At 47.6% G+C, this 27,088-nt stretch overlaps 12 protein-coding genes across 12 annotated transcripts; 6 read left to right on the top strand and 6 right to left on the bottom strand.

Moving 5' to 3' along the window:
- Positions 1-36: 36 nt before the first annotated feature.
- On the top strand, positions 37-3,436 carry GLAREA_05372 (P-loop containing nucleoside triphosphate hydrolase; the record flags this gene model as incomplete). Its single annotated transcript, XM_008078661.1, has 5 exons — positions 37-56; positions 107-243; positions 292-2,456; positions 2,573-2,660; positions 2,874-3,436. 5 exons carry the CDS (start codon positions 37-39, stop codon positions 3,434-3,436), a joined length of 2,973 nt encoding a protein of 990 aa, XP_008076852.1.
- A 1,417-nt stretch (positions 3,437-4,853) lies between these two features.
- GLAREA_05371 (Fe-S cluster assembly (FSCA)) lies at positions 4,854-5,738 on the bottom strand (the record flags this gene model as incomplete). The annotated part of the gene is made up of 2 exons (XM_008078660.1): positions 4,854-5,233; positions 5,516-5,738. The coding sequence occupies 2 exons, from the start codon at positions 5,736-5,738 to the stop codon at positions 4,854-4,856; spliced, it is 603 nt and encodes a 200-aa protein (XP_008076851.1).
- Positions 5,739-9,388: 3,650 nt separating this feature from the next.
- On the top strand, positions 9,389-12,445 carry GLAREA_05370 (Zn2/Cys6 DNA-binding protein; the record flags this gene model as incomplete). The annotated part of the gene is made up of 10 exons (XM_008078659.1): positions 9,389-9,491; positions 9,546-9,590; positions 9,639-10,205; positions 10,259-10,454; positions 10,509-10,609; positions 10,659-10,940; positions 10,991-11,544; positions 11,592-11,897; positions 11,981-12,081; positions 12,133-12,445. 10 exons carry the CDS (start codon positions 9,389-9,391, stop codon positions 12,443-12,445), a joined length of 2,568 nt encoding a protein of 855 aa, XP_008076850.1.
- A 755-nt stretch (positions 12,446-13,200) lies between these two features.
- On the bottom strand, positions 13,201-14,415 carry GLAREA_05369 (Metallo-hydrolase/oxidoreductase; the record flags this gene model as incomplete). Its single annotated transcript, XM_008078658.1, has 1 exon — positions 13,201-14,415. The coding sequence occupies one exon, from the start codon at positions 14,413-14,415 to the stop codon at positions 13,201-13,203; it is 1,215 nt and encodes a 404-aa protein (XP_008076849.1).
- A 281-nt stretch (positions 14,416-14,696) lies between these two features.
- Positions 14,697-16,549, top strand: GLAREA_05368 (Amidase signature (AS) enzyme; the record flags this gene model as incomplete). The annotated part of the gene is made up of 4 exons (XM_008078657.1): positions 14,697-14,737; positions 14,799-15,389; positions 15,441-16,239; positions 16,289-16,549. 4 exons carry the CDS (start codon positions 14,697-14,699, stop codon positions 16,547-16,549), a joined length of 1,692 nt encoding a protein of 563 aa, XP_008076848.1.
- A 564-nt stretch (positions 16,550-17,113) lies between these two features.
- Positions 17,114-18,315, top strand: GLAREA_05367 (S-adenosyl-L-methionine-dependent methyltransferase; the record flags this gene model as incomplete). Its single annotated transcript, XM_008078656.1, has 6 exons — positions 17,114-17,264; positions 17,382-17,525; positions 17,597-17,679; positions 17,734-17,846; positions 17,891-18,223; positions 18,300-18,315. 6 exons carry the CDS (start codon positions 17,114-17,116, stop codon positions 18,313-18,315), a joined length of 840 nt encoding a protein of 279 aa, XP_008076847.1.
- A 386-nt stretch (positions 18,316-18,701) lies between these two features.
- GLAREA_05366 (uncharacterized protein) lies at positions 18,702-19,769 on the bottom strand (the record flags this gene model as incomplete). The annotated part of the gene is made up of 1 exon (XM_008078655.1): positions 18,702-19,769. The coding sequence occupies one exon, from the start codon at positions 19,767-19,769 to the stop codon at positions 18,702-18,704; it is 1,068 nt and encodes a 355-aa protein (XP_008076846.1).
- A 1,093-nt stretch (positions 19,770-20,862) lies between these two features.
- Positions 20,863-21,594, top strand: GLAREA_05365 (Rhodanese/Cell cycle control phosphatase; the record flags this gene model as incomplete). The annotated part of the gene is made up of 3 exons (XM_008078654.1): positions 20,863-21,069; positions 21,128-21,311; positions 21,365-21,594. The coding sequence occupies 3 exons, from the start codon at positions 20,863-20,865 to the stop codon at positions 21,592-21,594; spliced, it is 621 nt and encodes a 206-aa protein (XP_008076845.1).
- Positions 21,595-21,975: 381 nt separating this feature from the next.
- Positions 21,976-22,476, bottom strand: GLAREA_05364 (Sm-like ribonucleoprotein; the record flags this gene model as incomplete). Its single annotated transcript, XM_008078653.1, has 4 exons — positions 21,976-22,056; positions 22,109-22,183; positions 22,234-22,305; positions 22,447-22,476. 4 exons carry the CDS (start codon positions 22,474-22,476, stop codon positions 21,976-21,978), a joined length of 258 nt encoding a protein of 85 aa, XP_008076844.1.
- Positions 22,477-22,682: 206 nt separating this feature from the next.
- On the top strand, positions 22,683-24,157 carry GLAREA_05363 (uncharacterized protein; the record flags this gene model as incomplete). The annotated part of the gene is made up of 2 exons (XM_008078652.1): positions 22,683-22,788; positions 22,860-24,157. 2 exons carry the CDS (start codon positions 22,683-22,685, stop codon positions 24,155-24,157), a joined length of 1,404 nt encoding a protein of 467 aa, XP_008076843.1.
- A 252-nt stretch (positions 24,158-24,409) lies between these two features.
- GLAREA_05362 (uncharacterized protein) lies at positions 24,410-25,288 on the bottom strand (the record flags this gene model as incomplete). The annotated part of the gene is made up of 4 exons (XM_008078651.1): positions 24,410-24,477; positions 24,533-24,757; positions 24,807-25,104; positions 25,151-25,288. 4 exons carry the CDS (start codon positions 25,286-25,288, stop codon positions 24,410-24,412), a joined length of 729 nt encoding a protein of 242 aa, XP_008076842.1.
- A 914-nt stretch (positions 25,289-26,202) lies between these two features.
- GLAREA_05361 (uncharacterized protein) lies at positions 26,203-26,901 on the bottom strand (the record flags this gene model as incomplete). Its single annotated transcript, XM_008078650.1, has 1 exon — positions 26,203-26,901. The coding sequence occupies one exon, from the start codon at positions 26,899-26,901 to the stop codon at positions 26,203-26,205; it is 699 nt and encodes a 232-aa protein (XP_008076841.1).
- Between the last annotated feature and the right edge of the window lie 187 nt (positions 26,902-27,088).

The following is a 27,088-nucleotide window of genomic DNA, read 5'->3' as shown; positions in this document are numbered from 1 at the left end:
TGACCCGGCCACCTTCCTCTGAAGAGCGCATGAATCATGGATGACCTTTATGATGAGTAAAGTATACTTTCCTGTGATACTAGACAAATTGCTAAAGGTGTGGTAGATTTGGTAACTTCATTGGCGAAGCAGAGGAGTCCGAGGACGACAGCCAGCCTGGTGTTGACGCATCGGCATATGTTTACGATGACGAACCCGATGAGGCGCCAGAAGCTACTGGGCAAGAGCTCATGGAAATAGATGGTGGGCTTGCTGGTATATGATATGCTTTAAATGCTGACCAGCATTTAGATGAGGGGCCCTCGAACGCCGTTGTACTCCACGAAGACAAACAATATTACCCTACCGCGCAGCAGGTCTATGGAGAAGATGTGGAAACTATGGTTCAAGAGGAGGATGCGCAGCCCTTAAGCGTACCTATAATTGCGCCAGTGGAACAGAAGAAGTTTACGATTCAAGAGGCGGATTTACCACCAGTACATTTCGATCGAAGTTTTATGACAGATCTTATGAATTTCCCGGAACAGATACGAAACATTGCGTTCGCAGGCCATCTCCACCATGGCAAAACGGCATTAATGGACATGCTGGTGCTGGAAACACACGATATCACGGATCGATTAGAAAAGAAGACTGGGAAGAAGAGGGACGAACAGCTCAGATATACGGACGTACATATATTGGAGCGTGAAAGAGGAATATCAATCAAAGCGGCACCGATGAGTTTGGTTCTTCAAAGCACTGTTGGAAAATCTCACCTATTGAACATTATCGATACTCCTGGGCATGTCAATTTCGTGGACGAGGTTGCTTCATCTCTTCGATTGGTAGATGGCGTTGTTTTGGTAGTGGATGTTGTAGAGGGAGTGCAAGTCAACACTGAACAAATCATCAAACATGCGGTCTTGGAAGGATTACCACTGACACTGGTGATTAACAAAATGGACCGCCTGATACTGGAACTCAAGCTACCTCCGTCGGATGCCTACTTCAAGCTCAAGCACGTTGTCGAAGAAGTAAATACGATGATAGAAAATACTCTCCCGGGACAGGGCGAAAAGAGACGGTTAAGTCCGGAAAAGGGAAACGTTTTGTTTGCGTGTAGCAGCATGGGATGGAGTTTCACCCTTCAATCATTCGCAAAGATGTATACCGATAGCTTTCCACCAACGAAAAAAGCGAAACCAGGCATCAACACTCATGAATTTGCACGACGTTTGTGGGGCGATATATTTTACAACCCGAAAAAACGATCGTTTACGCGAGGCCGCCTTGAGCCGACTTCGAAACGATCATTTGTCCATTTTATTCTCGAACCAATTTATAAACTATACTCTCACACTATTAGTGAGAGTCCGGAAGACTTGAAAGAGACTCTCGCCCCTCTAGGCATCACTCTCAAACCCTCCCAATATAAGACGGACGCCAAGGTGCTTTTAAAACTTGTCTGCGAACAATTTTTCGGGCCGTCCAATGGATTCGTCGACATGGTTGTGGAACATTTCCCTTCCCCAGTAGAAGCGGCTGAGAGTAAGCTTGAACGATATTACACCGGACCGTTGGATACGGCAGTTGCCACAGCCATGAAGAATTGCGACCAGGACGGGCCACTGGTGGTACAGATTTCTAAGCTGTTCAACACCAGTGACGCGACAGGCTTCTATTCGTTTGGTCGAGTCATGAGCGGCACCGCGAGACCAGGCTCCCAGGTGAGAGTACTCGGAGAAGGTTACTCGATTGACGATGAAGAGGATATGAGTATGGCTACTATTTCCGACGTCTGGATAGCTGAAACAAGATACAACATCCCCACGGACGGGGTACCTGCAGGAAGTTGGGTGCTGCTAGGTGGTGTAGACAACTCAATCGTCAAGTCTGCAACCATTGTGCCGCCAACATTGCCGAACGACGAAGATGCTTACATCTTCAAACCCATTACGCATTTCACCGAGTCCGTGTTCAAGGTAGCCGTGGAGCCAATCAATCCCTCTGAGCTGCCCAAGATGTTGGACGGCCTGCGGAAGATTAACAAGAGCTACCCTCTGATCACCACCAAGGTCGAAGAATCTGGGGAACACGTCGTCCTCGGCACCGGAGAGTTATACATGGACTGCGTCCTGCACGACCTCCGACGCCTGTACGCTGAGATGGAAATCAAAGTCTCGGATCCAGTCACTCGATTCTGCGAGACGGTAGTCGAGACGTCGGCAATCAAATGCTACGCCCAGACGCCGAACAAAAAGAACAAAATCACCATGGTCGCCGAGCCGTTGGATCAGGGCATTGCGGAGGACATCGAGAGCGGCAAGGTCAGCATCAAGAGCCCCAATCGGGTCATAGGGAAGTTCTTCGAGGAGAATTACGGATGGGACCTGCTAGCGTCGCGAAGTATATGGGCGTTTGGTCCCGACGACCTGGGACCCAATATTCTGCAGGATGACACTCTGCCGTCCGAAGTAAGTGCAGCGATAGGAGTGCAGTGCTACGTTCCGGCCCCCTCACGGCATAGCTCGCCCTTTCCCCAGAAAAGAACCAGTAGTCTATCGGTCCTTTTATGCTGACACGATTGCAGGTGGACAAACGGCTGCTCATGAGTGTGCGCGATACCATCCGCCAGGGGTTTAGCTGGGCGACGAGAGAAGGCCCCTTGTGCGAAGAACGTGAGTGGCCCCCACCCCCCGTCGCTTCCATCTTTTTTTCTGGCCATGGCAAAATCGCATGTTGGCATGGCGTGGTGAGGCGCTGCCGGGCGTGCATCGCGCATGCGTCCCGAGTGCATCCAGAAGCCCTAAGGAAGCGGTGTGATGCTTCTCTGCCCCTTTGCCATTGGGCGATAATTGCAGCCGGTCCGAATACCTGCTAACAGGGAACAGCCATTCGCAACAGCAAGTTCAAGATCATGGACGTTACATTGGCTCCCGAAGCGATCTTTCGCGGGGGCGGTCAGATCATCCCCACTTCCCGACGCGCGTGTTATTCTTCCTTCCTCATGGCATCCCCACGACTCATGGAACCCGTCTACTCGTGCACCATGACAGGACCTGCAGACTCCGTTACAGCTCTCTACACCGTGCTGGCGCGGCGGCGCGGGCATATTTTGTCTGATGGCCTCATTGCCGGCACGCCGCTGTCCCGGGCCAGCGGACTCATTCCTGTCATTGACTCTTTTGGCTTCGAGACTGATCTGCGCATTCACACCCAAGGGCAAGCAACTGTGAGTCTGGTCTTTGACCGATGGAGTATCGTTCCTGGGGATCCTCTGGATAAGGATGTCATCTTACGACCTCTCGAACCGGCAGGTGCGCAGGCGACGGCCCGCGATTTTGTCTTGAAGACGAGGAGACGGAAGGGATTGAGCGAGGACGTGAGCGTGGCCAAATTCCTAGAGCCAGAGCTGTTTTCCAGCCTGAAAGAGAGCGGGTTGTTAGATGGATGAGTAAAAAGCAAAAGCGCTTGATATGCAGATATAATAGACTCATGTAATGATGATGGTATTTTGGGGGGATTGTATGCGGAGACAACCCCACGGCGTTGATACGAGGATAATGTACGATAAATCCAATAAAAAGCGCAAGCCTGGAGCCTCGATCTAGATGAGGAAGTACTTAAGAAATCATTCAGCACAATAACACCGTTACTGAGATATTCGACAGCGTTGTACTACCATGATAAGCCAGCTGCGATTCCAGCTGTGCAAGGGGGTGGTGATCTTCAATGTCACAGCATTTCGCCGCAAACGTTCGTCTTTCGATGATCATCATCGCATACGCCCTCTTCGGTGAGCAGAACCTCATCAATGGCTAAAAGAAAGTAGACAGTTGGCCAGCGACCAGCTTACTGGGTTTGCCTTTAGTTTATGTGAACAATCAGTTTCCATATCTCCAACGCCGCAATACCACATGCATGACCTTCGTCGGTAATGCCGAGCTTGTCCTTTTCTCGAGTATGCAGGCGTAGAGACTCTTAGGTCATCCTTCTCGGACAGTATTGGACGCGACCAGAGGACAGAAATGAGGTTGATAAACAATATTGTTTCATGCGAGGGTAAATTGTTAATATCCTCTTCTGGTAGAAATTGGCAGCAAAGTGCTGTTAAGAGCAAGGAATCCAGGATTGCGTACGCGTCTTCAGGCTGACATGGGAAGATCGATGCCCTGGAAATTTGACAAGAACAGACTCTGCGATATTGACTTCGTAATTACAATATGTTTAATCAAAGTCATAAAATTCTTAAAACTTTGATTGGCAGTATGAGGCTCAGGATATATGTTTTCTCAAAGCTAAAACAGCATTGACAAAGGCGGCAAAACATTGAGGTGCCTCAGTATCTCTATTTCAATACAGTCAGTAGGATGTTTAGAACGAAAAATGCGCCCCAGAGATGCTCTTCAAACAATGAAATCAACCAACCTTCAAACTAGACAAAAGCAGCCAACAAATTTAAAGATTGTGGAGGCGGGAGAAATCTTCCACCTGTACCGTTCTGAGACACCGCGCATGGATCAATTTTGGAGACGAAAGTTGGTTCTTTGCATGAAAGCGAGTGATTGGCTTCAAGCGTCGTATATGAATCCCTGCTTGAGGAGTTTTCCAAACTTGGGACGAAGTCTTCGTGATCGACGATGGGTCCATGTAACCCAGGACAAACTTTCAAATGCGGTCTAGATCTCTTCATGGGACAAGGATATGAACACATGGTATGTGGACGGAACATTGCCTCATATTACAAGCATCCAAAGGCTCTCCACGTGATAGGAAAACAATGCTGAAATAAATTAAACGGGCAAGGGCTTTGTGGGGTATCAAACGCGCGCTTAGCTTTCCAACTTGTACATGGATGGAAGTAATTATTCTTAAGGTTCAAGACATGTTTTCATCATGTTCCTTAAAACTCCCATGAGTTGCGCGTTTTCAAGTGCCGCTGCTACACGCTCCTTATCTGCGAGCTGTTTATTGACTTCCTCGGACTGGTTATGAGTGCCACTCTTGATCTTGACTTCGACCCGAAAACTTGGAGGTAGAGCTTGGTCTAGTCGAACTCTGACACATAGGCCAATAACTGTAGCCAGCGAACAATGGGTAACAGTAGGTGTGAGCTCAACTAAAACGTGTGACAGAGCTGCAGCTTTCGTGGGATCTGTGGGAGATCCAAGGTGTACATCTTCAAGTTTGACCACCCCAAGCGACGCAAGAGAGAAGGGGTGTTCCGGGTCTGTTATCGGTGCTATTAAATCTGCGGTTTCTGGATGTCAGTTCTGAGGTAAATAATTGTGGCATAATCAGTATGCAACAGGTAATATTGCAAAAAGATTCGGGGGCGGGAAATCTCCACCCAGCTGAAACGTTCCTCACATTGATTGAAAGCGGCAACAGATTGACAATCTTTAAATAGCTTGGGACACAGGAAACACTTCTCCAGCCACTACTGGAGCGCGTAGACAACGGCAAACATTACAAGCGGCAAGAACGAAGCCCAAGGAAGGAGGATAAATATGCATTCGGCGCTCAGACTCACCATATATTTCTTGCTCGTCGATAGGCTCCACATTCGAATCATCAGAGTCGGTATCTGAATAGTCTGACAGGTAAAATGGGTCGATGGCATAGCTTGACTTGCCCATGAAGAGTTGCCGAATGCCCTGCTTCTGTCGCGACTCATCCTTGATCTTCCTTCTTTCTCTATATGAAGGAAGCTCCGAGGGGTTGACAATGGTGGGGTTGGCGTTATCCAGTTCCATGGCTCCGGATTATAGGGCTGCAGAGATGTCGGTTTTGGAATGATGAGAAAGGTTTGCTGTGATAATCGTGATGGTGTTGTGCGAATGAGAAGACCAGAGCGACCCGAGTTGCTGTTGATTGTAATGTGTGAAGAAGGAAAGAAACATAATTTTGCCATCCCGGTTGTCGGACCCCGCCCTAGCTGATAAGGAAGTAGGGCGGTCACACGTTAGTTAGCAGGGAGTCCCGTGACCAAAAGACGTCCTCGTTTCCAAAGTTTTGTCTGAATAATCTGTGAGGTCCTCATCTCCAAATCCCTCTTTCTTTGAATTTCATCATATACGGCGTTGACTAGTTTCTGGTGTCTATCGGATAACTCTCGTACATTGGGTCTGCTCCAACGAATGCATCTCGGATCCCTTTCCGTCGTCTCGCGGCAGCACTTTTCTTATCTTCTCAAGGTCCAGTTCTTTCCTCTTAAATGGCTTCTCTGAAGATTGGGCGCAGGACCCCCTAGGTAACAAAGATGGTTCCTGAATGAGTATATGCACTGCGAGCTGTCCACAATGCGCAACAGGTCAGATGTTCTTCTTTTCCCACAGCGAAATGGAGATTCTTATCGATGTAACGATCGCGGATGCGAGCTGAAAGCACCCCACGCCGACAATTCGGTGGTTACACATCCATTACTATTCTTCACTCCAACATGTTTCCGGAGTACACGCTTGGGGTTGCTCAAGATATGCAGTGACGATGTATGCATGCAGATGCAATGTCTCCCCCAAGATATTGCGCAAGGGCAATGTTGAATGTTCATGCATAGAACATTTTGGATTTGTTCTTCCGACCATCAACCCCTGCTTCGGGGACCACTTCGACGGCAGGAATCTCCACCATTTGATACGGTTGGTATCGAAGCTGCCTTTTATTATTACAGGTCTCCCATCATGCCAATAATCTTGGTGAGCAGGGAACGGATAATAACGCTCTACTCAAGTTCTGGCGAGTATTGAGCTTCCAGGATGGTGGTGGAGAACTCGCGACTTGACGTGGAGCCCTCTTTCTGGAAGGTGAGCTTAGACTAGAAGATAGCTCTATGCTGGGATCTTCCAACGAGGACAACGGCAGATGGGACCCCTCCAATATTACAGTACTTGCCGCGGTTTGCCCAAATTTAATCTGATTATTGCTGAAAGCATATTTTTGTTTGATGAATTTATGCTTCCTGAGATACTGAGCATTTGACTCCAGAACGCAAACGCCTACACAAAGCTCGACGATGATATCCAGATGATGATACCACAACGAGCGTCGCCGAGACAATCCGGTAAGTCCATTCCACCGTCTTGGTGGACGGTTTCTGGTGAGTTCTGGTAACGAAGTGGCAGGGGTTTATGTCGCCAATGAGCGGGGAGATAGCTGGAAGGACGATTGTTTTGGCGTTTATTATTTTTCTTATTGTGTAAACCAAACCATCTGCGGTTGCTCCAATTAGTGACGGGATGGGCAGAGCCGTGGGATTTAGCTCGTACGTCTAGGCGAAAATCGTTTCCTCATATACAGAGCAGGCATACATACTTCACAGGGAGAGCTTCGAGCGAGTGTCTGATCTCGGAATTACTGTACCAGACTACTTGCCAGGGTCATTAATGAGCGAACCTCCCTTCGGATTTACGTTATTATCATTTTTGCGGTTGGCATTCGTACTGGCACAAGTGGTTGCAGGCGCCAGACAGTCGGGTTGGAAGGCGTAGGGTTGGTTTTGACTGAATAATGTTGCGGTGATAGACTACTGGTCTAGCGGCTCTTAGGCAATTATCGACGCATCACCTGTCTGATTACCAACACATTATTACATACTTAGTGGAGGTATGTATCACAGCCGCAGATCAAATGGATTTTTACCGGTTTGCGTGTCGCCAGCAGAAAAGTTAGGGTTTCAAACTTTGAAAACGGCAAGTTACGCAGCTGCTACCTTTGGACCGGATGCTGTAGTAACAGGGCTGGAAATTTATTTAGTGTAACTAAGGTAAGTAGACTAGCTTGTAGCTCTCGTTCGTGAGAAGCGTGCGAACGGGAGCGCAGCGAGCAATGATAGCACCTCGCACCGGTACGCATCCGCATCGCTTAACCAGCACGACACACTACTTCGGCTTTTCACCTTCCAGCAAACAAAGCCACCACTTCTCCGCACATTTGAAAGTATATTGTTACCACGTTTTTTTGCGCCAAACTCGTACACTACTGTACCGCCTGCTCTACGGCCTTTGGCCCCGGTCCATCCTCCTCAGCGACAGAAATAGAACTTATAATTGGTACGTTTCCAAGTTCTTCTGCCTTCTTGGATGGTATCAGTCCCAACCGCCGATGATCGCCAATTCAAAACACGTCGAGGAAGCATCCGACTCCAGCATACCACATCCCGTCAGCCGGCTCGGGGTCCTCCGCTGGCCAGCAATCCAGCCTCCAAGAGGTGACTTAGGTACTTCCTATTTGTACAGCACCGTCTCCAGTTCGACCCAAGCTGCCAACGCCATCGATCGATCAAATATCGTGGAGCGAAGCTGGCCACCTCGGCAAAGCCATCAGACAACGGTTCCAAGTCTCGCACGTGAAGGAAACAGCAGCCAGGATCGCTGCGTCGACGAGTGACAGCCCGACAGGCGTCGTGGTGGGTGCCCTCAACTGTCCTGAGCTCGCTTGCACGACGTCCCTGGGTCCTCTTGTGCTGGGTCCCCAGTCGTTGGCGTTCGTTGAAGACAAAGTTGAAGCAGGCTTTACAGGGGAGACGACGCCGTTGCTAGACTTCCCACTAGTACGGAGTAGGTGTTTCCACTAGAGATTTGACAACCAACAACCCCAGACAAGGACAGACAAGAAGTTCGGCCCAGGAGTATAACCTTATCCTTTCCACCTCTTACAGCGGCCATCCTGCAGAAGCAGCCTCCAAACGTGGGTTGCCAGGGACCTGCGAGTATTCAACTACGCTGTCTGGACGCACCTTCGCACAGCATCTCCTGTCCTGTATCCTCTGTGCGGTACTCGCACTCGTACCGTCCTCTCATCCGTCAGCGTTGTTCCTGGCATTCTCTGCAGTACCTGGCTTCCATCTAGTTTACATACAAGTCATCTGCTACCGAACCGCTCACGCAGCACCGTTGGACGACACGGTACGTACTCAAATCCTCCACAGACATCAATCCAGTTCCAGCATCAACCAGTGAGTTGGAAGCTTCCTCACTCAATCGCTCGCTTGGACGTCCATCGCAAGCGCGGATTAATAGACCCATCTCCTAGTCACATCCACAATCTGATATACCGGTATGCCCTCTTCGTCCTATGCATTGAACAGTATCTCCATCCGTTATTATTAGTTTGAGACTTGGGGCCCTGCTAAGACTTTCAGGGCTCATATCTTACGGCGGGGGCTACCTCGGAACGTTAGCCGGGGCTCTCTTAAACTTAGCATATCCGTCATCAACTCCAATCGACGACCGTTGGGATTATTTGTTTCTTCTTACAGACTTTTGTTGCCGAACCTCGATCCCAGAACCACCTGCTCGACCTGCTGCAGAAGAAGGACATTTCGTTGCGCGACTAAGTCGCACCCTCCATTGCCAGAGGATCTCGACTACGTAGTTCACAGGCGCGTTCCTGATTCAACAACACAATGTCTGGCGATCCAGGAAACCGGAGGCTTCTTCCTCAAAGTTCACAAATGCAAAGCTTTTCATTTGCGCCAAACAATTACGGCCAGCGCGAAAACCAGAAGAGTGCGCCCTACTTGCCCCTCCTTGCCGACTGTTTCTATACTGACTGTGACCCAGATTATGTTTTTGTTGATGAGCACAATCGACATAAGCGGCTTAAGGGTACGTAGTCTTTCTAACATGAATATGCTCCGCGCTGACATGGTACAGTGATGCGAGCTTGTGAAGGGTGTAGAAGACGAAAAATTAAATGCGATGCGGCAACAACTAACACTTGGCCGTGTTCCGCGTGTATCCGTCTAAAGCTACATTGCGTACCGCCAACAGTCAATTATGATCGTGACTTTCCGTCAACGGGACAGTCATTTGAGCCGGAGCGGGGTGTTGGGTACGAAAGCACAGGAAGCGGCGACGAGGAATATCACCAGCAGGTGTCGATGCAGCAGCACTCGCAACTACATGCTCCACACAAGAGTGTTCCCCCAATCTATACGCAACAAGTCCCGTATCCTGAAGCCGTAGGAGTATATCCGTCGATTCCTTACGGTGGCCCTTCTTCAGCGCAAAGCCAACCCAGCATGCATCCATATAGCAATTTGCAAACGCCCGTCAGTGTTATTGAACAGCATCAGCATTACTCTCAACAGAACGTCTTCCCTACTCCACCGATGCAAGGCTCGCATCCTCAATCGCCGGAAAGCTACGAACAGGATCAGTATGGGCAACAGAACTTAGCCGACTTGCTGGGTGAGCTGCGCATGGATGAGGCAGGTACAGGTAAGTGGCTAACAAATGCTCGTAACTTAGCAAAAGGCACTAAAATTTTGTAGCGCCTTACTTGAACAATAAATCAAAAAACAAGACATTAGTTGAAGAGCCGGCTCTGGAGGATGTGGACGAATTCAAAAGCGCACTTCCGCCTTCCATGCCGAGCACTGATTTGAAAGTGCGCATTCCACCAGAGCTCATGCCAGACGAATCAACGATTTTGCACTATTTCGACATGTACTTCGCCAATGTCCACCCGTATGTACCGGTACTAAACAAAACCTTGTTTTACCATCAATGGCAAACTAACAGAGACGCCATCTCCCCCCTTATTCTTGAGGCTATCTTTGCAATTGCGGGGCGACTAGCGGACGAGCCAGCACAAGGCCACCAATGGCTCGCGCTTGCTTCAAGTAAAGTTTTGTCTCATGTCTCCCCGAGGTAATACTAATTGTTTTACAGAACACGCTGATTCATTCATGGATGTCCCCCGATTGAGCACTCTTCAAGCCACTCTGATTGTACTAAAAGCTAGGGAATCATCACCTAAAAGAGGGTATTATTACAGGTCCTGGATGACTGTCGTACAATGCGTTCAGATGGCGAAAGACCTAGGTTTAGATGAGCACTATGAAGAGCATAAAGCTGGACGGCCCTGCGGATCCGACCTCGCTGATTGTATAACTAAGACCCGGATATGGCAGACTATTTTCGTCTGCGAATTGATGATCGGGTCGCCTCAAGGTGAGTTGAAGGGCTGAATCTGATGAATGCAGCCTTCTAATATAATTTAGGGCGAACTGATCTGGCTGTAAACATGGAAACCTTGGATTTCAGCTTGCTGAGACCTGTCCCGGGATTTGACGAGTCGGAGTTCAACACCTCGAGGAATTTCACGTATTTTTCCAAAGTTGTGCGTAATGTGAGAAGGATGAATAATGTTTATGCGAAGATCAAGAAGAAGAAGGAATGGGGATTGGACCCGGACTTTGTACAACTGAATCCGTCTTTCGATGTTTGGATGAATGATCTCCCTCCGGACCTCCAGGTTACTTTTCCACCGGACGGATCACCCCCATGGCTACCTTCTCACTTCATAGGGAATCTTCACTCATACTATTACCTGAGTATCATCATGCTACACCGACCGCAGCTTACCTTCATGGAACCAACAGGAATGGATGGTGGGTGGAAGCATCATATGATGATCTGTTATTCGTCCGCGAAGCTGCTTTGCAGGCTTCAAGAAGCCGTGGTCAATACTTTCGGGATGACTGGCCTGATTTGCATGCAGAGAGGCATAAACTTCACTATCTATTGCGTTCTTACCTGCACGGTTCTTCATTTGGTGAGCGATTTGCTTTTTCGCGCATCGAAATACTAATCAAAACTTAGGTCGCACTTACCTCACCAGATCCAGACCTAAACGCAGATGCGCGGGAATACTTCACGAGACATATGAGAATACTTGAAAAATGCACAGCCTCATGGCCCATGCCAGAAATGCAAGCTCAAATCGACGCTCTTCGAGAAGCATTCTCTGCAGATACGAGGAAGCCATTTGTGCTGAAGCCAAGCTTTCCGTACGGAAGTCCAGGAGCACCTGTACACTCGAGCCCTCCGAGATCAAATACTCAGTATCGTTCAATTGGGCCACATGGGGCTCCAGTAGAGCACCAACATACCCAGCCTCATCAACAAGTCAGTTATGCAAACCACCCCATCTCACCACCTATATCTGCTGGTGGCGTTACGGATCAAAAAGTGACTCTCCGGCCGCACAGGGATTGGTCATGATGGCCGCACAACGAGCTCCTCCACAGTCGATGCCAAGTGGTGTTCCAATGGCGGATAGCAATGGCTGGAATCCAACTAGAATTTTTGAGTAAGCACCCTAGCTAGTCACTTTTGATATTGTGCTAACCCTTTTATCTAGCCAATGGAATACGACCTTTGGTACGCCTCCTGCTGCAAACGCTTCCACTTCCCAACAACCCCCTCTAAAACTTCCTGCTTCAGGTGCTCATGAAATACCGACACTACCAGAGATGCATACGCTTCCAAATGTTAGCTTACCTCCAGGTTCTTCTCAACCGCTTCCGCCGCAACAGTATTCCGGCGCCCCTGTTCCATCATTCGTTAGCCCCAGTATGTGGCAAGAGAGCGTGGCTTCCGTGTATGAAGGTGGACTGAAAAGGCAATGGGATTATGATGAAAGTAACATGAGTAACTCGAAACGACCTCGATGAAGATCAAGTAGCGAGCAGCTGTAACACAGAGCGTAATCTTTATGATGTCGCCAACGCCACGATATTGTGTCATCACTGCGAGCGGCCTCCTTCACACGCATTTTGTCTAGTTCGACACAGCTAATCATCGACAACAGCATATTCCAGAACGCCTCATTTATTGCCGTTTTAACAGACAATAATTACAGGCTGATCTGACGTTGAGCCGGACGACGATGACAAGGATCGGCGAGTTCCTATAACCTTCCTATCTGGGATCCCTGCCCTGTGCAAAAAAGGATCAGATAAAGATCAGATAAACAAGGGGTCTTGCAACGCATTTTGGATGGTCACGTGGTGCTTGAAGATTCCCGTTCCAACCTGCTCCGCGTACGCATGTGCAGATTAGGCAAGGGTTCTGTCGCCTTACAACAAGTTTCTCCAAAAGAATGTGAAGAGGGTCTTAACATATCGCTGCTCCTGCGCTTAGGCCGGGAAGTCTACTATGTTTAATGTGGGGGTTGATTGTATGTGTAAATTTGGATTTATAACAGCAGATGTTCATATGCTGATCAGCGGAACTATAATCGATGATACCAGGGGCCGGCGGTGGAAAAGTGTAAGAGTAAAAAAAAGCATGGCTACGGTTGAACTGACCTTCTCTATTCGTCGCTATGCTCAATAGCGAGGTGACGGGTTGAATGAAAATGAAATTTTCACACGGTGACAAAGTGTTGGCTCTCTCATTGTCATAACTGGCTCATTTCAAGCTCACCTTACAATATTATCTCCTCTTTCAAAAGTTTATGATCTTTCCAACCCATACTTCGTACTTGTATCTGCATACTTTCGAGTACCCTTTCCTTGACACTTTTGTTGCTCCCTCCATAACCATCAGATACTTCTGTCCCTACAAAAGCGCCATGTGTACTTGTAAACTCATGGCTCTCCAGTACATCCCACATTCCCTGGATCTCGGGCGGTGACAGCGGTATGATATTCGGTATACTCCACATAAATGAGTAGCTATTACTATCCTTCGGTCTCCCATCCTCAGTCCCGTGGGGACCAGCACTCCAATCCCCAAGTCCTGCTGGTACAGTGACAATCGTATCAGCAACCAACAATCTCCCAAACGCCAGGACACACAACGATCCTGGAAAGTGCCCTCCTAATTTCAACGCAACCACGCCTGACTTCTCCCCACCAATCTCAATTTCCTCCTCCTTGCCCTCGATAAAACATCGGGCTTTTCCAAGTCGGTCCAGCCGATTCAACCATTCCTTATCCTCCCAACTCAAATACACCGGACAGTCAAACGCTTCGGCCCATTCCAAATGCGTGGAATAATAATGCGGATGCGAAATTACTATAGCAGCCAACCCTCCCTGCTCATTAATCCAATTCCTCGTCTCATCATCCAGAAACGTGATGCAATCCCACAACACATTTCCGAGCTCTGTTTTTATCAGGATAGCGCGCTGGCCGATAGCGATTTTGGGTTCGGTCCAGATACTCCAGAAACGGTCGTCTTTGAAGAATGGTTTGCGTTTGTTGGTGTATTTCTGAGGTGAGGAGCGGAGTGCTGAGAGAGTTGTGAATGCTTGGCCGGTTGGGGGAACGAATTGGCGGGGGTCGTCACAGATTCTACAGCGGCGGAGGAGTAAGGCGTCTTCGGTGTCGAATTGGGTTCCGCATGCTGTGCAGATTAGGAGCTGTGATGAGTCGGGCATGGTGGTGCCGGCTGGGGGAGTGTCGGTGTTGTATATGTCGTGGTGGTAGTCCTCGAAGCTTTCTGTTATTGGATGGTCATAGGCGATTGGTGTTGAGGCTGATGAGTATGTTGAGGTGCTCGTAGGTGTTGATGAGGTTTGACAATGTGAGGAAGTTCCTGATGAGGTTGGAGGTACTTGTGAATCTATATCGCGAGGACGTTTAGTGCGGGGTCTTGGCGGAGACATCGGATGTATATCTCCATGAGATTTACTCATATTGGATGGGTTCAGTTGATATGATTAGTGGTTCACCTCACAGTCAAAATAGGAAGTGAACGCACGTGATATCCCACTTCCGAAATGTGGGGGAGACAGGGTACCTAGTTTGGCAGTTACACGCGAATCAGAGCCGATATCTTAATCCCGAAGGGCGTCTAGGGCGTCCGCATATCGAAGGCATAAGAGGTGACCTCTGAGACGTGACTGCTTCGTCTTGTTTACATCTTGTGTTTATCTGAAAACTTCTTTTCGTAGTAGAGAGATAATAGACATTCAACATGGTTTTTCTAATAGATTATTTCCAGCATCGCAAGGACTGGTGAGCTCCACTTCTCAAAGACACCCCACTATAGCTATCAGCTCACTAACTCTTCCATTAGCAACTTCAAACAAGCGGAGCGTGTTCAGAGAATAAATGAGTTGACCTCATATAAAGGCTCTTTCACCTCGTCAGAAAGAGACGTTCTCTCCAAACCAATCGAAGAACTTGTTCAGGATGTCCATAGACAAGTCATCCAGCCGATAGATATCCTTCGCGCCTATGGAAAAGCAGCTCTGAAAGCCCACGCCAAGACCAACTGCGTGACTGAGGTCATGATCGGTGCAGCGGAAGGTTGGGTCACTGATGGAAGTGTTAATATGAAAGGTCCACTCGCTGGTATCCCCGTGAGTTTGAAGGATTCGATCGTGGTAGGCGGGTTCGATACCAGTGTGGGGTACAGTTCCAATGTTGGAAACAAAATCGAGAAGGATGGGACTATGGTGCGCTTGCTTAAGGATGCGGGAGCGATGCCGTATGTGAAAACAAATCTACCGGTCACGTTGTTGAGTTTTGAGAGTACAAATGATGTCTGGGGGCGGTGTACAAATCCTCATAATAACAAGTATTCGCCTGGAGGATCGACGGGTGGTGAAAGTGCTTTACTCGCTGCAGGAGGTGGAAGGATCGGAATCGGTTCCGATGTTGCTGGGTGAGTGAGCTAGCTGAGATTTGGTGGAATTTCTTACTAATATGCGAGTAGGAGTGTAAGAGTTCCAGCTCACTTCTCTGGTATCTACAGTCTCAGATGTTCGACTGGAAGATGGCCAAAGTTTGGAATGGTAACAAGCATGCCTGGCCAGGAAGGGATTCCTTCGGTCTTTAGCCCCATGACCAGGACGTTAGAAGATCTAAATTACTTTACGAAGTCAATGATTGGGATGCAGCCATGGAAATATGACCACTCGGTACACCCAATACCGTGGAGGCAAGAAGCCGCTACGGCAGCTGCTGAGCAAAAGAATTTCAAGGTTGGTGTGCTGAGAACAGATGGTGTCGTTGACCCAAGTCCAGCCTGTGCGAGAGCTGTCGACGAGGTTGTCGCAGCTTTGCTGAAAGAAGGCCATGAAGTTGTGGATGTGGAACCACCATCTCCTTACGAAGCTCTCTACATTGGCTCTCAGCTTCTCAACGCTGACGGCTGCAAGACATTCAAATCATTCTTCCGAACAGGTGAATGGGAAGATCCTGGAGCACGACAGATGAGCTTTCTTATGAATCTGCCTAGTCCTTTCAGGTGGGCGTATTATTTGTGGGTAAAATACGTCCGTCGAGACGACATCTGGGCTGGTCTTATCAAGGATTGGAGAGAAAAGTCTTCATACGAACAATGGAAATTCGTTGCGAAGAGAGAAGCATATAAAGCAAAGTTTCACGACTGGTGGGAAAGCGAAGCGAAGATTGATTTTATGATTACACCTCCTAATGCCACACCGGCAGTTCCACATGATGGTATGAAGGATGCTGTTAGTAGCTGTGGATACACATTTTTATTCAATCTTGTAAGTGCTATACTTTTCCCAAAAGGGTCAACAAGCTAATGAGATCAAGCTTGATTATACATGTGGTATCATGCCCATCACGCATGTCGACAAGGCACTTGACCAGTTATCCTCAGACTTCTCGATCAAGAGGCTCAACGGTGTCGCTCAGGGAGCGTACAAGCATTACGATGCTACAGCTATGCATGGTCTTCCAGTCGCTATACAGGTTGTGGGCCAGAGACTTGAAGAGGAGAAGGTTTTGGCCGTTATGAAGAGGATCGAGGATGCATTAGGTGATGATAAGTATCAGTTATTAGATATTGATTAGATGATAAATGGAGGGGACTATAATTATGAACTAATTGATCCAATTACAATGTGTGTGAAAGTGCTTCGCAATTCGAGCACGATGCTTGTCAGTCATTGTGAGGTTATGTGGACTTATTGACATGTTTTTGATTGGCTCGTCACCAACACCATGAAGGCGCACATATCAAGCCAAAACAATACACCAATTCCCAGCCCTGATTATCTCTATCTTAGAACTCGTGCAAATTAGTTCATATTCTCCTTCCACCTTGAGTGTAGTCAACTAAACCATCGAACAATGAACCTCCGACATCGGCTCGTCGCTTAACACGGAGACCCTCCTTTCATCACGACTGCATACATCAGATCCTTAGTTAGTGAGAGAAGATATATAAGTCAAGACTATTGCGTTGCATTCCAAGTCACTGCTCTCGAATTTAACTATATTTACTTCAGGCTATCAGCACCACTAGCTTATAAAGATTCTATGTATACGTTGCCACAAACGTAGTCAGACAATTACAAGATCCCAAGCAAAACACTTCGAATCAGCACAGGCTTTACGGGAGTAACAAACGTAAAGATGGCAGACAAATCCGGGAATACAGAGGAGGATCATTGGGACTCGAATATATATCAAAGTGCCGCTTCTTTCGTGCCGAAATTGGCTACCAAAGTCCTTGGGTGGTTAGATGTCAAACCTGATGATGTTATTCTCGATGTTGGGTGTGGCGGTACGTACAGTTTCTCTGCCATAAAAACGTTATGCATCTTTTGAATCCTGGCTGCATCAAGAGAGATTGCAGTCCCTGAAGATGTTCTACAATAACAAGTTACTGATTCAGCCATAGATGGGGTTCTGAATCTCCAGATAGCAGAAACACTTTCGAAGGGCAATGGAAGAATCCATGGCATTGACGCCTCACCTGCCATGATCAAGACGTCTCAAGGTGATGCTGAGAAAGCTGGTGTTGAGAAGATATGCACGTTCGAACGTATGTTAGCAATTTCTGCTATGTGCTATCCAGAGATTTTTGCTCGGAAAGGAGCTGAATTATGATTTTAGTACTCGATGCTACGAAGATCGGTACGAAGAGTGAACTCGCAAATGGCACGTATGACAAGGTCTTTTCAAATGCAGCTATGCATGTAAGTCTAAATCATGTCAACACCTTCAAAATCACAAACTTACATGTCCCACAGTGGATTCTGAGACCTGTTGAGACCAGAGACGAGTTCTTCACCGGCATCAACTCAGCACTCAAACCCGGCGGAATATTCTGTTTCGAAATGGGTGGTCAAGGAAACGTAGCCGAGTTCGTCTTTCCGTATTCCCATGAATCTCACTAACAACCTCCAGAATGCGCTCCACATTCCTCGCTGTGATATCCTCACGCATCGGCATCGAAGCCGCTCGCGCAGCAGACCCCTGGTTCTTCCCCGATGAAATCTGGATGACAAAAGCGCTCGAAGCAGCATCTTTTGAAGTGGTGAAGATGGAAAAGGAATATAGACCTACGAAAGCCGATGCCTCGGGGATTGAAGGCTGGGTGAAGTTGATGGGGAAACAGTTTTTTGATGCTGTGGAGGAGAAGAAGGGGAAGGGGGAGAGAGAAGCGTGTGAGAAGGAGGCGGTGGGGATTTTGAAGACGGTTTGTGAGAGTCAGGTTGAGGGTGGTGGGGATTGGATTGGGTATGTGAGGTTGAGAGTATTGGCTAGGAAAGTTTGAGAAGACTGGGTTGCTGACCGTAATTTGATGGATTGCTAGTGCGTTGCAAGACTGACGGGACACCCTTAAGGGTAGAACAACGATATTCTCCCCAAGTTTATATTTCACTAATACTCTTGAGTGAACATACAATATTGCCTCTATTATAAAGGATAACTATAATTGTTTCGGGCAGATGCTGTGCAAAGTCGGTTTCTGGCATCGATACACCAGAAGGGCGTCCCGTCAGATTTGTACCACACTGGTGGAGTGGAGAAATTGAGTTCAATTATACATGTTTGTGTTTCCGCCTATTACCATACTGTCCAAGCCCATCGAGTCTTTTGAGTGACACCCTGTATGAGTTGTGTGAACTCTCCTGCCTCGTCCGCCGCTACGATGGTTGAGACAGAAGAAGATACAAAATTCCCAGCAAGTACCCTGAATAATCAAAACAACTATTTACTGTATAACACAACCTACTTGCCTTGGTCCAGGAAATGCAGTTGACTGCTCCGAATTCTCTGTTTCTTCGCCATCCCTGATGAGATGAGCATAGCTGTATGTAAAATCGCGCTCATTGACGGCGGTTCTTGTAATCGCGTAAGTGGCCCTAGTTCTTGCATATACCTCTGCCAAATCTTCCACGGAACGATCACTAAACAGCAAGGCTCCCCGTTCGATCTGGCTGCTAAACCGAGTCGGCTTTGTATAGGAGCGAGATTCCGAAAACCGGTTTAGAAATTCGTAATCAGCCACACGCATGCTAATAACTCGGATTGATGTCACCTTTTCCATCATCAAGAGGTATCGTATTGTCAACCAAATCTCGTTTCCAGAACACAAATGATGGTCAAAGGCGGGTGGCTGGATCGTCTGGATCGGCTGGAGTAAATGGAGTGAGTTACTTCCAATGCTGATACTCTTCGACTTCTTCTGTACTATTTCTTGCCTTCTGAGACTGTCCAGAAAATGTACTCTCGCAATGTCGTTATTGATACACGTTAGAGTGACTACTAGCTCATCACAGTCGAAGTTGAAGTAGGTGCCAAAGGGTGTTGGATTTGTCCTTCTTGGAATTCGAAAGCCGGTGTTTCGAACACCGGTTTCCAGTGCCATGTACAAATCGTCGAATTCATTAACGTTAAACTCAAGGCGATCGTACGTTTTGCTAACCTCAGCTCTCGTTTCGTGACAGACGTGAAGCAAAAGTGGTTGAGCAACATCGGTATAATATTTTCCAGTCTTATCGTTCCAACGGACTTCCACTATACGACTATCCTCCTCTGGCATTAAGTAGCCCCATATCTTAAGTCGTAACTCAGCGGGAAGCTTAGGGAAATGTATGAATCTTCCAGATGTTGTGGCACAATCATCGGAGCTACCAGCTTCATTTACTTTGTCATTTGGTACAGGTGCGTCCGAGGAAGCGAGTTTGGTTGTTGCTGAAGGCTCCAGTTCCTTTGCCGGTAAGGAAGAGGTATTTCCTCCCTCACCCAGTGTAGTACGTTTTACACCAGGGAAATTCATGATGAAACGCAATAGAGAACTGGTCATCGAATTTTCAGCAGTCAAGCAGATGAACTAAGGTGATCGTTAGGTATTGTGCACCGGGATCGATAGGGACTTCGGAAGCCATGGCTTACTATTCTGGCAAGAGATCTGAAGAGTATCGTGAATCGACAGGTTCGGTATCGTTGGAGATGAATGGGTAAGCTAACTTCGATGTGTCAAGCTATATCAGAGTGGCAGTGCTAGTATTTCGAGTTTCGGGATGGATAGCAGTTTGCGATCAAAAGAGCCGTGTTTTGTGGTGGAATATGTTGCTCGTGTGTAGGAATGAGAAGGCTACCGAAATCTTCAAATTTGAGCTTGTGTGAACGGCTTTGCAGTAATTTGGTCCGTCGGTGAAGTCGATTTTGTTGCTCACCCACTGAAACAGTGTTCATGCTTCAATCACTCTGAACATGATTTTATCATGAACCAACGCCTTCTGCTAGCTTCTAGGGTTGGCTATGCACCGAGAAAGCTGTCCGGTCGCTTGGAGGATCGACAGGACTTGTATTTGATGAAGAAGTTCCATGGCTGCAGTCAATTCTTGTTCTGGATATTCACCTCCGCAAGGGAATGTCTTTTCCTCTGTCTTTGTGGGCAAACACAATATGCAGCCAGCCGATTCATGGCACTGGCCTCTCGCTAGCCATAAAGGCTGGCGGAGAAACCTGACTCCTCGTAACGAACTTGACTCCTACTAATCTGAATAGATAGTGACTAGACGTATGTCAGTAAATAATTCATGAAGGACTCACAAAGTGACTCGAATGGCGCATGGGACGGCAGGGTTCAATCATTGCTAGGCTAGCCAATTAAAAGGTAGCAGCATGATTTTTAGGCTCTTTGGAGCGTAAACCCCGGCCGACAATGATCGAGAAGAGGTATTTATGACTTGCTAGTAGCGTATCTATTGTTACTCGACAGTCATATTGTCTCACATAGCCTCTACTCGATCAGAGAGTATTTGTAGGCAACTTGGGGACTTTAGTGTATAAAACGTCATCAGCTGGCTGTTCACACTCCAAAATTCACTTGAAAATTGATTTAGGACAACACAACAACATCAGCAATGACAGACGCAAAATCCGAGAAAAATGTCGAGGAACAGATGAAGGATGAGGGAAAGAAAGACCAGTGGTGGGCGGCTTTCCCAGAACCGAAAGCTTCTGTTCCTGAGATCACAGGAGATGACCTTTATGAGATGTTCGATGAAATGGATATCAAGCCGGAGCCGCGATCATTCTTGCTGGTTGACGTTCGACGCACCGATTGGGAGGTTTGTGACCCGTATTAATCGCTCTGCTTCTCTTTGTTGTGTGAGAAAAAGGGAAAAGTTCGATGAAGAGAGGAAGGATGTTGCACATGGTGGGGTGAGATATCAGTCATTGACGAGGGGTACACAGGGCGGAACTATCAGGACATCAATCAATCTGCCAGCACAGAGTTTTTATCAGAGTCGCAAAACACTTGTAGACCTATGTGATCGCGCCGAGATCAAGACAGTTATTTTCTATTGTGGTGAGTGAAGAACCTTCTCTGCAAATTCCTTCCCCTTACTCGGTATCAAATAGCAACTTGTCATGCAGGAGCCAGTAGCGGACGCGGTCCAAGATGTGCCAACTGGATGCAAGATTATATCAACGATGTCTCCAAGTTTGGACGCAGAAGCGCTCTGAAAGTAAAGATCTTGAAGGGCGGTATCAAAGGCTGGGTGAAGGAGTATGAAGGGAGCATGATGGATGGGTTTCAGGAGGACTACTGGAAGCAATTCAAGGACCAAGCAAAGGTCGAGAGCAAGTAAAGGGACCTGTATTATCTGTTCAACGTCGTCGCTTCCAAGATCGAAGGCTTTGGATATATGAATAGGTGCTCAGCTTGGCCTCTCATTGCGGTGCTTTCGAAAATTGCAGGGTCTACAACATAATGGCGATTCCAGAATGAGCTATAAATCCAGAAAATTTCTAGCGCATAGCAATCTTGAGCGCGATTTCGCTGATATTCTCGATCCCGGATCATGTGTATCTCATGAACCTTTTTAAGTGCTTTTCCGTTCATGATATAACGTTTCATTGTGTCCCGAATTAACGCCAAACCGCCCGCCTGCCTAACATGACTTTTGTCTTCGCACATTCCTTCGACTCGAAGTCGTACGGGATAGGTGAAATTCGTAAGGTATAATCGTCTAATCTCCTCCTCTCTGCTCTCTTCCACCGCCTATTCTTTCCAGAGCCTCGAGCATGACAACTGAGTTCCCGCGAATGACCTAAATAGGTGTCAGTCTGAGACCCAATCTGAGTATATTCTATAGCACTTACAACCATGCCCAATCTGACCTTCTCTCCGCCGTCTTTTTCCTCAACTGCATCGTCCAGAACAATATTTAGGAAAACCTGTGATTCTCATTAGCATGTGTCTCGTTGCTGAGCATAAGTCTACGCACATCGTAACCTCTGAGGACACCAATAACCTTTCGGCTTCCGTTTAGCTGCACGAAGAGCCTTTTGTCGAGGTACTAAGAAGGTGTTAGTTGTGCTTCTTCCACTTAATTCAGGCGTGCAGTCGCGCAAACAGACGCTGTTAAAGGCAAAGCTGCGCAATTTGCGATGCAAGACGGCCTGATGTCTCAAAGAAAAGTGACATTACGTATACGTACTTTCTTGAGCTCTGGCTGAGCTTGAGGCATCTTGAAGGGTTGAAGATGCGCGGGGATAATATTCTTGTTGTCGTCCTCGAAAGTTCACTGAATTCAAGAGACCCACGCTAGTTTGATGATCACGTGCAGGTAGAGGATCGCGTCAACCAATATTCCAGAACGCAGACCACTGCACAGAGAGTATGCAGAGCTTGTGCGCTCCGTCTGCAACTATCTGAGTTGAATACCGGGATAAGATGAAGTCAGCATTTGGCAGTAAAAGAAAAGCCCGGAAGATACAGGTGGAGGACGACGAAGAGGACCAAGGCGCAAAGAACTCGGAGTCTGTACAGGACGAGTCTGGTAAGCATGCAAAAGCTGTAGCTCGAATCAAGCTGATTTTAACAACCAGCTGGCTGACAATGGACTCCTAGTATCTTCAACCCCTATTGTTGTAAATCTTAGCCGGAAAGGATTCAAGAAATCGGGGTTGCGACAGAGTATCGCATTTGATGATTTAGAACATGCAGACGAGCAAACTCGCGGGAGTGGGAATGAGGGCGCTCAGAACCCCAACAAACCTACAATTGGTCGATCAAACTCGCTCATGAAGAAGAAAAAGAAAGCTACTTCAAGACTATCCTTCGGACCAGGTGAAATCATCTCAGGAGATGCCGCGGCAGCGTTAGAGGACGATGAGGCTTTCACCCCCAAAAAGCCTACACTGGGCCGCCGAGTTGTGGAAGGGAACGCTTTACGAACAACAATACCTTTTCCGAACAGACCTGGAGACGACGACGAAGAGCGCCCGACTTATAGCAAGGATTATCTCAATGAATTGAAAAGTTCTACCCCCAATAGACCGACGGAAATACAGGATTACCAGGCAACAGCCGAAGACGAAGAAGGTCTAGATGCCTCAGAACTAGAAGGGGCTACGGTCATAGATTTAGATGCACCTGTGGCACATATACCCACAGATGCGGAAATCCGCGAGAAGAAAGAAAGGAGGGCACGCTTGGCACATGAGAAGGACTTCATATCACTTAATGATTCTGGCGATGATCGGCGGCAACTCTCGCTGCTGCCCCGAAAGAAGACTGAAACCCGCTTGGTGAGGGACGATGAGGATATTGCGGAAGGGTTTGACGAGTTTGTCGATGATGGTCGAATAGCATTAGGTAAGAAGCAGGAGCGCGAGGCTCGACGTAAACATCGGAAGGAGATTGCAGATATGATATACAAAGCAGAAGGTAGTGAAGAGGGGGATTCGGATGACTCCGAGGAAGAGCGTAACGCAGCGTACGAAGCTGCTCAGACCAGGGCGGGAATGGATGGACTACATAGACCGGACGAAGAAGAGAAAGCTGCTGCTGCTCAGGTCCCTCCAAAAATCACGCCGCTTCCTGTCTTAACGGAATGTCTCGTACGGTTACAATCAACTTTAAGTGCTATGCAGCAGGAGCTGGCCAACAAGCACCAAAAAGTAGCGAGGTTGGAAAAGGAGAAAACAGAAATACTAGCGAGAGAGGCAGAGGTTCAAGAATTGTTAAAACAGTCTGGTGAACGGTTTGCAGCGTTAAAAGCTGACTCCAATGGCGCCGTCGCGGATCCCTCTGCATTAGTTGAGGCGGCGAAAAGGGATGGTACTACCAAAATGGAAGTTGATAGAGGATTGGAAAGTTTCGGCAATACACCTACAGTCAGACCCAATATCGAAGATGTGGGCTGAACTGTCTTAACATCGAAGCATTATTATCAACCGGCAAGTTCAAATGGGCACTAGTCGGATGAAAGCATTTTATATTCAAATCACTCAAAATGGACCACTCTAACAGGATGATACACAACAAGTGCTCAAGACGAACTGTCGAGAAGGTATTATCACAAGCAGAACTCCACATACGCCGCATTAATACGTTATGGACATGTCCCTCAAATACGGCCCGCTGAATCCTCCTCTCCTCCTGTTCACACACCCTTTTCAAGCCAGACTACGACCGGCCTTGCGACTAGCGAGTATTTGGATTGGACTCAACTTTAATGCCCCGGCTATTTGTCCCTTGGTCAGCACTGTTTCGGCCTTGTGAATTGTAGAAAGACTTACTCCCTCCTACTGGTCTTGCTTGAGTCACCAGTACTGTATACCGTCCGTCCATTTGCGTTAACGGTACCATAATCCGATCTTCAGGCAATTCGCGCACGATTTGTTGATTGGCGTTGACAGGAAGGAACCCGCCGGACGTGGCATTCAAAGGGCGTTTGTAAACCATGAGCATTGTGGAAGGGGACGATCCATTTGGATGCATGGCGACAAGTTTCGTCCTGTTGACTAAGGGGGGTTAGTTTCTATGTGAAGTAGAAGTGAGAGCGGAACCTACATGGGACAAACATCTGCGCATTTACTTGCGTCAAGGGCGCGCTGGAAGTGACTACCCAAGAGAAGGAATTCAAAGCCGTGGTATTGTCTGGCAAGGTCCCCGGGTTGATGCCATTATCGATTTCGACGTTGAAAGTCATGGCTTGGTTCGATTGTAGACAGAATTCCAAGCCGTCTACAAAGTCTACTTCTTGAACTTCAGGCCCTCCTGTGACATTGGCCGCTCGAGTTACACCTGACCCGAATTGAAGAGCGGTGTTGTTTGCGTCCCGAGTAGCTAGAGTATTTGTTGCTCTCTTCTGTTGGCATTAGAATAGCCCGAACCAGATCATGATATTGACTTACACTCCCAGCACCCACACTCCTCTCTCTCATCTGCCTTCTCTCATATCCAACCACCCCCTCAGCGCTCACTGCACCACATAAACATTGAAAAACAGTCAATACAACAAGAGCACCAGATAAACGAGCCAAGAAAGCCATACCCGTGGCTAAGAACTAATAATAGAGAAAGGAAAAGACGAAATGAAGAGTAGATGAACCAGCCAAACACATTATTTCAAAAATCAGAACAAAAAGAAGAGATTTTGCCAAAACAATTCTCCTACGTGTGGAGCATACCTATTCATCTCATCTTCTCATGAACGTGAGGCTATGTCTGACCCTCTTACTACACAGAGTATGAAAGTGTAGCTTATTCGGGAAGACTCAGTACCCGAAACGATCAACCAATGGCATGTTGGAATAGGAATAGGTGATTGACTCGGATAGATTGATTGACCAATGATAGCTTCTAAGGATATGTGTTCAGCACTGGTGTTTGCTGGTGGGGATGGAGAAACGCGTTCGAAACAAAGCCAAGAAACCTGTTTAGCTTCTGGGGAGAGCACTGACTTGTGATCGAGAACTTAGTTTACTACCCGATCGGTGCGATGGACTTCCAAGTACCTACTTTTGAAATGTATTCGTTCTTTTATTTGCCTGTTCCTTTAAAAGAAGAAAAGGTTGTTCATGGACTTTGCGTTTGTGCTTGGAAATCACACTCTCAATGGCCATAATGCAGAAGTCAAGTTAGGTAGCTCGAAAATTAATCCAGTCAATCTAATTGTCATACTCTACAAGCTCACGAGCTCAGGAAACTGGTCTGATCTTCCGTGTTGATGACTTCATGCGATGGGTCTACAATTGTGTGAGGAAAAAAGACCGATTGACTTTTATGAGCTCCCTTAATTTGGCTTTCAAATCCGACTCACAGCATTTCTGACTTTCTTTTCAAACATCACAAAAAAAGACGGCATCCATCGTAGAAAACCCTTTTCTCCAGTATCAAATTGATTTTCTTACAATGGGCCATTAGGTTGCTCCAAAATATTCCTACATTTACAAGTCCCCATAATCTACCTCGCGCGCTTCTCCTCTCCTCTCCTCTTCGCGCGCACCTCAGCCTGTCTCCTCTCTCCACCATCAATCTTATGTCCCCTTCTCTCCTCCCATAAGCCCTCCTTCACTTCAATCTTAACTGACCGTCCCCCCTTCATCGGTAAAACATGTGGTCCAACAATAGTATGAGCGCCCTTAATGCTGTATCCCTTCACTGGCACATGCTGTTCCGGCACAATAGTCTCGCTGGTTCCTGGAACAACATTGATGATGATTTTCTTCGTTCCGGGTGTTAAAGTGGCCAGACCCTTTCGTCGGTTCGGTGCTGGAACCTCAATCACACGAAGCTCTGCCTTTCCATCCTTCACATGTTGAATATCTCCGCCAACCCCGAATTGTCCTTTCCTGAATTTTTCGCGCCACCGCAACAGATATCGCCGACTGCGTGGAGGGTCAACGCCGAGTTCCTTGAGTTCTGCAGAGCTGAGGGTGAAGAGCGCTCTCCATGAATCAATTTTGGACGCGTGCTGGCTTAAGTTGCGGCCAATTAGCGTGAGGAACGTTTGTGTATCCGGAACGAAGGGAGTCGGAGGTGGTATTGACGCAGCTTTAACCTGTTGATGGAAGCATCTTGCTTGGCCTTGTGAATGCGCGAAGGGGAGGAGGAAAGAGGGTATCGACCGCAGTTGTTGAGGTTTGACGAGCATGGCTGCCATGATACATTCTATACAGACTGTTAGTACATAGGAATAATAGTCAATGGCCCAGATCTTACCAGGCACGCTCTGTACGGCGACTGAGTGTTGTTATGGTCAAAAAGTTGACGAGGTGCTCAACTCGCAAGATAAATTAAGCTTGGCACGTGATCGAAATATGGGTCTAGAAACGACTGGTAAAATACTG

The sequence above is a fragment of the Glarea lozoyensis genome (genome assembly GCF_000409485.1).
Source record: "Glarea lozoyensis ATCC 20868 chromosome Unknown GLAREA10, whole genome shotgun sequence".
Classification (NCBI taxonomy): domain Eukaryota; kingdom Fungi; phylum Ascomycota; class Leotiomycetes; order Helotiales; family Helotiaceae; genus Glarea; species Glarea lozoyensis.
Note: the sequence above shows the minus strand (reverse complement) of the source record. Positions and strands in the feature narration are given on the sequence as shown.